Raw genomic sequence first — 9402 nt, forward strand, 5'->3', positions numbered from 1 at the left:
TTATCCAAATTACAACCATTACATTTTTAATCGAAATAAATTTTATCCGCATTTACGACATTCACCGTACGAAAATCTTCTCAAGTTAAATAATAGATTGAGATAACATAAATGTTTATTTTATTTAAAATAACGATATTTATTAGAAAGAAAAACGACGTAGATATTAATTAATAAATCAAACGAAATAATAACACTCACCGTCGTTTGCTATGGCAAACGAAAGGAAAATATTAGAGAAGATAAATAAGGTTACTAGTCGGTGCATGACTATCGGACAAACTGCGGAAAGACAGGCACTATGTATATTCTATTTCATTCGAATCGGCACTTCTTCAATGCGGGAGTTGGCAACATTTTTTCTCACTCGCTCATCGCCGACGACAATTCATGCTTACCATGTGAATAATTCACGATATCCATCAGTTAGTGTGGCAAACATCGAACGAACTATCATATTAATTATATTCTTACAAGCAAGAAAGAAGAAATTATTCGATTTTGTATAATTCGTTCGTATAAATTTCTAATGTTCATAAAGAAACTATATCAGATGAGATAACGAAACGATTAGAATTGATCAAAAAGAAATTCCATGCAACATTTTTTTTTATTTTCTCGTGTCTCCTGACAGATATTTCTATCTTACATAACACATTTTTCATCCGGACGAATAATTAATCGCAACTTGTACGAATACCCTGGCGTACAAGTTCGACTCCAATAATATTTAGGCTGTCACTTGATTTTCTTCATTTTTTTTTCTTTTTTCTTCTTTTTGTTTTTTTTGTTTTTGTTTTTTTTTTGTTTTTTTTTGTTTTTTTTTGTTTTTTTTTTTTTTTTTTTTTTACAAGATAGCCGATGATCTCTCATGTGTTTGTTCGACTACACTTTTCTCTTCGTGTATGTATACATATAAAAATTATATTATATATTTATATATATATATTTATATATATATATACATATAAATATATATATATATATACATATATATATACACACATATATAGACCTACTATAATACAATTACAAAGTAATTACATACATATTTATAATCGTCATAGAAGCGGCATTTAAATTCTACAGGCATCGTTTTTGATGGTGAATTTCGAAAGAAGATCTAAAGATCAAAGCATAATTGAGAATTTATTGATTGGAATAGATCACAGATAAGAAGCAGATATTATACGAATTTTAAACTGTCTTTAGATATTCTTCAAACAGAAAACATCAATTTTTTTTTTTCTTTTTTTTTGTTTTATCGCTTATTTACTATTAACATCCAATATTTTTAACGAAAAACATTTTTTTATTCAACTCCTTCGCCTTATATTAAATAAACATAATTTTATTTTGAACGTGCGCGATATCTACACATGAAATACTAATAATCCTAAATTCAAGGTTCATTCGCATTCATCTTCAAATCCATCTTATAAATGATGCCTGTTACAATATAAAAATCTCAAAACTGGTACTAGCGTCTTTCGCCTTCTTTATTTATACTATATATTTACACTTTATAAAGGGGCGATATTGTACACTGACAACAAAAGAAAAAAATCTATGTCATCTTCAGCGTAATAATGTATACATAGAGAAAAAAAGAAAAAAAGAAAAAAAAAAAAAAAAAAGAAATAAAAGAAACATAATTTAGCTAGGATCGTATCCTTACTTGTTAATTTCAATAATCTCTTCTTTACACCAAATACGAAATGTACATATTACATACACATCTATTTAATCGCTCTATTGTAACAAAAATAAATCAATTTCATCCTTTTTTGTCTGTTCTTTGAAAAGAAAAATATGCACGTTTGAATAATCAATGTCCGAACACGAAGAATGATTTGAAGCCAAATACGCGGACGGATAAAATGAATAACGATTTTGAAAACAAATAATCGAAATCCCCACTTTATTTGGGCAAAAAAAAGTCGATCATTCTTAATTCCTTAACACAAAAGAATTTTACTTCTGCCAGATTTTCTCTTTCTTTCATTTTCATATACGCATTTCCTTCTTTCTTTTCTTTTCTTTTCTTTTCTTCTTCTTTTTTTTCTTTTTTTTTTTTTTTTTTTTTTTTTTTTTTTTTTTTTTTAATACATAAATAATTTCCATCTTCGTAACACATAAGCTTCATTATATAACATAGTAAGTTACAGCATTAATCGTCTCCTTATCGTTATCGTTATTAATATTATTATTAATGTTATAATTATTATTCTTTTTATTATTACTATTATTATTATAATGTTTGCTTCACAAATATATTCGCATTCTTAACTATTTGTATGTGTCGAGGTTTGTATCGTTTGTTTATTTGTTTGTATGCAACCCTGAGACTACGATTCTATGCCACGGCGAATGGATGATGATTAAATAAAGGAGGGTGGGAGGGGAAAAAAAAAGAAAAAAGCTTACGAAAATTGTAGATTTCTCAATTTCAAAAAGGGGAACCATATAAAAGTCGGTTTCATAAAAATACATCTTCGCTTTTATGTCGAATGCTCTGATTTAAGAAAATATTTCTTCAATATTCTTACCCGTTCTTTTCCGAATTTTTAATAGTTCAGCGAGTCTGATATTTAATAGTTCAATATCATCGCACTATGAAAGTTTTACATATATCGCATCTTATTGTCGGATTTATAATAAACGATCGTATATATGATAGATACATTGAATTCCACTTGAAAATAATAAATCACATAACGAATCGGATTATCAAGATATAACAAAAGCTGATCAACGACGCGGGAATTAAGCTAAGCTTTATGAAACACCACCCTTATCGCCAAATCTGGTTAACATAGTTTCACCATGCGCGATAGTAGAAAAATTAATTTATCGTATCGATTTTTATATACATGGAAATAGTTCATAAATTATTATGAAACCAACTTAAGCAAAACAAGAAAAAAAAAAAAAAACAAAAAAAACAAAAAAAAAGCAAAACAAGATAAATTCATATCAATATATTACAAGATCTCATAAACTAAAACGTTCGAATTTTTACGAAACGCCAATAATTTCACAAAAGAGAAAAGCCAAATATTGTGTAAATATCACAGTCTAAAGAAGAAACATTTTCACATTGATAAAGACGAAAAGGAAGAGCGCGACAAATGAATTGTTATTAGTTAAATCGAAAGTATAAAACTTATAAGAAAAGTTAATATAACAATTGAACGAAAATTTAGTTATCGATAGGAAAAAAAAAAAATTTCATTTGCAAGAGATTCAGAAAAAATTTCTCTTGCGTCAGTCCTTTTCGTTGATTACTTTCAATTTTTCTTTTTTCTGTTGGCATCTTAAAGTGAAATTTATCCATGGAGAAAAAAAATCGAACTATATATATACACATATATATATATATATATATATATATATATGTGTGTATTTAAAAAATGAGCCACGTAATGAACGAGAGAGAAAAAACGTAGGAAGCTGCAAAGAACACAGATAAAATTCGCCGTGGCTGAACAGCCATGTTTTCATTTCATTTATTATGCTATCTACTTCATGACAAGGAACAAATCATCAAGCAGGAAAACTTGAAAGAACTTATACGAATAAGATATGGGAAGTCAGTATCATGAAATATTCATCGTGCGTAAATGCAGGATAGATGAAACGTTGTAAGATAAAAGGACAAGAAGGAAAAGCAAGGTCAAAATAAAGGAATAACGCCACATTTCCATGATTTGGATAATGCAACGACGCGAATGAACAATATATTGCACCGTAAAAGTGACGATATAGATATACGATACGACTACACCATTATGCATAACATTTTCACCGTTTCTTCGAACGACTTTTTGTACGTTACTTTTAATTCGATAATATTTTCTTTCTCTTTTGTGCAAAAATTGATTACTTTATTGCTCGTATCTATATTGTCAACAAAAAAAAAATTAATTTTACGAATTTTTCTGATACATCACGAAAATGGATATATAAATTTCAAATATAACAAGGAATAAGATCGATTATTTCTTACGATAAAACTAATTCGATTTCTTATATCGTTTTTTAATTTCACGGGAATATAATGAAAAAGGAAAAAAAAAAAATACAAATATCAGTGAAAATGTTATGGCAAACTAATGCTAAAGAAAGCACTATAAAACAAATTTATATTCGGTTGTTTCAATTCGTACTGAACTTTCACGTCAGAATAGTAGCTCTTGTTACATAACGAGTTTCCTTCCATAGAAGCAGTACTATGCACACGTCCCGCACGCGATACTCATAACGGTAATAACTAGATAATAAAGATCCCTGAATATATATATATATATATATACACACACATATATATACATATATTCTCCTACACTTTTGTGTGGCACGCGCAATATTTTTGCGATCATTTTAACAAACAATTAAACTCCCCTTTTTTACTCTCATGAACCTGGCAACCTGGCCAAAGTCCGTTCTTAAAATATATTCCTAATGTATCTTATACAAAAGAAATTTAAAAAAGAAAAAAAAAAAAAAAACAAAAAAAAAGAAAGAAAAAAAAAAGAAAAAAAAGAAAAAAAATAAAAAAAAAAAAAACAACGTGGCTCTAATTCGAGAACGATCCAGTCATTCTTTCTCTTTCTTTTTATCTCTCCAACTTGATCAACCCTATTCCTATCACTGGTTTTATTTGTACAACGATACGCCCTAAAGGTTTAAAGTGCCGTAACTATGGATGTTCGATACATCTAGCTTAAGTTTTAATTATTATTACTTTCAACATTAATTCCACCTATAATGCCAAGTAAACATTTGTATTATCTTTTTTTTTTTAAATTATTAGCGTTACACATGTACATTCCTCTTGCTAAACTAACCGCCAGAAACGATATATGAATTCAGATTAATGACAAACATGAAATGATTAGCGTATCTCTATTGCAAATATGTAACATCAAACACCCACAGTTTATCAAACACCACAATTACTAAACTTCGATCTGACTTGTACGATCATTGACTCGATGTCACGATCATAATGATCAAGTGTGTAAACAAAAACATATTTATTTGGTAATGCGATCTATCGATCAACAGACTATATACTATCCTATAATGATACCTCTAAACGTAGGCTCCTCGCATTTTATTCTCTCCGCGTTTTATGCTGAAATCACATTCCCTTTCCTATACCTGTAAAAGGGGTACTTGAAAAGGAAAGCTTGGTTACTTTAAACAAAGACAGCTAACGGTATCTCAGAACTATACGCAAGGTTCGATGATCGTTGGGAAACACTGGTCGAAATCACTCCACGCTTCACCTTTGAAAAATAAAGAACTTTTTGTTCGCGAGTCTGTTCGAAAAAAAAAAGAACAGAACTGCACTGTTCCTCTCACTTATCACTCACTTGTCATTCCCTTTAGTTTCGAAAACGTGAGTAACACCTTTATTATTTCCGCGTGATGTTTATTATACATCGACTATTAATGATAACTTTGACGAACTCGTTCGATTTCAATGATAATATTCGACCAGGTTCTAGTTGTTTCATCGATAATAGGCAGCTTCCAACATCTCTACAAAGAGCTTGTTCATCGGCACTTTGCCCGTTCTATAAACACTCGACCAAAATCTCCTTACAATTCCATCGGCCTGTCTAAGACTAGGCAGTATTAGGAACATGTTTTGCGTAGCACGTAACGCCTGTCCTGGCCTTACGGCTGCTACGCAGTCCGAAAGGGAATTTAATATTGTGTCGCGGAAACGATATAGAGCTTGAGGTTCGTCCGATCTAGCGTCGCTATTCGCCAGAATCAATGCCTTCAGCACATAGTACTCTTCTTTGATCAAACCCAATCGTTGAATCCTTTCTACGATCTGGATGCACTATCATAAACAGTAATGATAAAAGAAATGTTATTGGAATTCGAAAAAGTCACTTGTATTATATTCATTCAAATTCCATTTGATAAAACAAACTTTCTTTTTATTTCGTAACCGACTCGTAGCTATACTTACATGCGTATATAGCTCTGTACAATGGCATTCACGTGCCAGACGTTCATCCAAGCTGAAATCTTGAGCGAACCACAATCTGCCATTATTAGGCATACTTCTCCACGCTAAACTGAAAGTTAGAATTTCCGCCCATGTACTTTGTAGAAGCCGCATTTGATCGTTTAAAGCTAAACTGCTGAACCCCGGTATTTGTTTAGCCCAACCTTTTAAATAAAATCCATATTTTATATTATAAAACGTACAGTTTATCGCGCAAAATATTTGATTACTTTAATAATAAATTACCGATAATTCCAACTAATTCGCGATCATATAAATCCGACAACTGTCCCAGTATCCTTTGATCTGTATCCAAAGTGTGAGAAAGATTCGATACTTGTAAAATATCGGGTTCACACGCAGCTAGAGCTTCGACCATTTTGTTATCTATAAACACACATATATAGCTTTAACTAATTCACGTAATGTCAAACATCTTGTTATAATCTTATACGTTCTACTTGATATTACGATATCCAGTTTGCTTTCATCTAATATAAACCAGACTTAATAAATATTCTGCAGCTTACTTATTTGTTCCCCAGATCCTCCGGATGCTACGCTCGCTTGAAATATTAAAAAATCTTTGTTTATATGAACGGATACTCGAACTGATTCTAAAGATTCTTAAAATGGCATCAAAAGTCCAAATGAAGGTACATGGTAAATAACATTACCTTCCAGAGTAGCCGTTTTCACAGGGATGTAAGGATCCGTAGATCTTCTGTATTTTTGCCTGCCACCTCTAACCCGATCCAATCGCACACCTTCCTTTAGCATTCCCTGGCGAAGACACTTTTGAAATCTGCACGCCTGGCACGCCTTTCTTCTACGTTTATTTATTTCGCATTCTCCGTTTGCCGGGCAAGTATATTCAATGTTACCTGTAAAGTTACTCGCTATTTTATCGTAATATACATGGCCTTGATCCAGATAGTACCATTATTAAACATATCGCAACGTTTAATTAATATATAAAATTTATTGGTACTATCTGGTAATATCAAATGATAAAATAAGCGAATTTTGCTATAGTCGAAGAAGAACGTGAAACTTTGTTTACCTTGTATAGTCCTCTTAAAGAAAGCTTTGCATGCCTCGCAAGATGCGACACCGTAATGGAATCCACTTGCAACGTCTCCGCAAACGAGACATAATCGCCTGGGCAACATGTCTTCCTCCTTGATGCCTTCCTAAATAATAATAAAAAAAAAAAAAAAAAAAAAAAAAAAAAATACAAACTTTATTTCGGAAGTTTATAATATAAAATACGATATATAACGATCATGTCTTGCATTTTTAATAATACCTCGGGAGTTCCTAAAGGTTGAGTCGTCGATGAACAGTGATGCATCTCTGGACTACCTGGACTTCCACTACCAGCGCCTCCATTTCCGCTACAAGCACTGCCACCACCACCACCACCACCACCACCACCACCGCCGCCGTAATCAGGCGGCACATCCATTTTTGTGCAAATTGCCTACAAATAATATATCATTATTGTTGTACTGATATTATATTAATAAATTTTTAAATTTCTTATTGTAAACTACAATGTTTTACCTCCTGATTTTGCAGTGTAGTGGTCGGTGAACAAACTTGATAGTTTTGTGTAGGCGTGGCGGGGTTGTCGACTTCTTGTTTAATGTTTGGCATGGTTCTGTTGTAGCATATCATACCTTCGGTAGTAGCGCCAGACATCATACAAACCTGCAAAAAAAAAAAAGAAAACAAAATATAAGTAGTAAAGGGGGCGAAGAAAAAAGTGAAAAGAAAAGATTCGGCTCGAAAAAAAAATTATTGCTTTCTCTCTCCCTCTCTCTCCCTCTCCCTCTCTCCCTCTCTCTCGTCCTTGCAGTCAGTTGCACTTTTTTCAATCGCTATTTTTAATACGACCAGCACCGCGAACATTTTTAGAATCGACTTCAGAGAATTCGCGGTTGGGAGAGGATGTCCATAACGTTGCTCTCGCAACGTTCGGGCCAGGCTCTAGAATTGAAAAAAATATTTTTCAACTCGACCAACCGCACTCTTCATAATTAACCTCACACCATCGGCCTTTCTCTATAGCTCTTCTCGACTATAATTTTCTCCTAAAATCTCGTTCTATTCGTAATCGACGACAAAATAAAACATCTCCAAATGATTCGTTAGTAAAAAGAGAGACAAGAATAGTATTACATATACTATCGTGAAATGATAAATGAAATCTACTTGAGTAGATTAAATCTACTATAATCAAGAAAAAGTCTCGAGAAAAAAGTAAACGATTTCCATACTTTAGAAAGTTAATCGGACGATCGAATGCTCAACAATAAATAGAATCATTACATATTTACATGTTTACATGTTTACATGTTTACATTTACACGTTTACAGTTCAATAATAAGCCTTTATGTACATACTTGTTTTTTGTAATCTCGTCAAAAAAAGAAAAGGAAAATGGATGGTTCAAAGCATCTTGCATTTAATCGTCTGCTCAGAGATATGTAGATACGCGTAAGAATAAGAACGTTCCCGCGCCATCTGGTTGACCTTGAACTTAAATTTCTTTTTTTTCCTCCCTTACGCAGTCGAACGGTCTCGAGCGAAGCGTCATGAAGAACAGCTTTTAAAACTGCGACGAATGGACTTGGAAAGATGGTCCCTTAAACAAGCCCTAGCTAGGTTCCGTGAACAAAGTAACGGTGAAAGGATTGCGTAAGCCTTCTTCTCTTTCCTCTTCCTCCTCCCATACTTCTTCACCTCCTACTCTTGATCTTCTACCCTCTCCATCTTCCTCCTCATCCTCCTTCATCTCCAACTTCAATCTCTCCCACCACCACCGACACACATACGGTGCCGTAGTTTAAGCTCAGAAAAGAGATAGAGGAACGCAGGATATCTGGTTGAACTTGAACTTGACTTCTCAGATGAAATGACGATCGCATTCATACGATTCAGAGTAGCCTAGAATGTGTGACCTTATAATTCTCTCTATCTTTTTCTTTGCATTATTTCCTTCAAGAACGTAATATTTAATTACCACCTTATACACACACGCATTTACCTTAACGAGCTACATACAATTCTGCACTATTTCAACTATTTCCCTTTCTTACGCATTAAAATTTAATCGACTATAAAATACATATAAATCATTGAATCAAAAAATCTTCTTAAACACGCAAATTAATATATTACTTAGGCGAGCCATCATTTATAACTGAACATTTTCGAATTTTATAAAAAAAGAAATTATATAATGTGACAATTATAATATTACTTTTTTTTTATAATAATATTATATTGTACTATATTAGAAATAATATAACTTTGCATTAAAAAAAAAAAAAAAAAAAAAAAAAAAAAAAAAAAAAAAAAAAAA

At 32.0% G+C, this 9402-nt stretch overlaps 1 protein-coding gene across 13 annotated transcripts in view; it reads right to left on the bottom strand.

Moving 5' to 3' along the window:
* Positions 1–1473: 1473 nt before the first annotated feature.
* LOC124951249 (steroid hormone receptor ERR2) overlaps positions 1474–9402 on the bottom strand; it is a 26496-nt gene continuing 18567 nt past the window's right edge. For 9 of the 13 annotated variants that reach the window (XM_047499347.1, XM_047499336.1, XM_047499343.1 and 6 more), the window contains 8 exons: positions 7598–7744; positions 7341–7514; positions 7095–7224; positions 6709–6930; positions 6562–6597; positions 6278–6418; positions 5993–6195; positions 1474–5860 (listed from right to left, as the gene is read on the bottom strand). In XM_047499347.1, the coding sequence (XP_047355303.1) occupies positions 5522–5860; positions 5993–6195; positions 6278–6418; positions 6562–6597; positions 6709–6930; positions 7095–7224; positions 7341–7514; positions 7598–7738 (1386 nt within the window). In that variant the 5' untranslated portion in view covers positions 7739–7744 and the 3' untranslated portion in view covers positions 1474–5521. Of the gene's footprint in view, positions 5861–5992; positions 6196–6277; positions 6419–6561; positions 6598–6708; positions 6931–7094; positions 7225–7340; positions 7515–7597; positions 7745–8440; positions 8793–9402 lie in introns of those variants that run through there. The other 4 variants (XM_047499348.1, XM_047499339.1, XM_047499344.1 and 1 more) reach the window with 4 other exon arrangements.

This window comes from Vespa velutina, chromosome 8 (genome assembly GCF_912470025.1).
Source record: "Vespa velutina chromosome 8, iVesVel2.1, whole genome shotgun sequence".
NCBI classification, from domain to species: domain Eukaryota; kingdom Metazoa; phylum Arthropoda; class Insecta; order Hymenoptera; family Vespidae; genus Vespa; species Vespa velutina.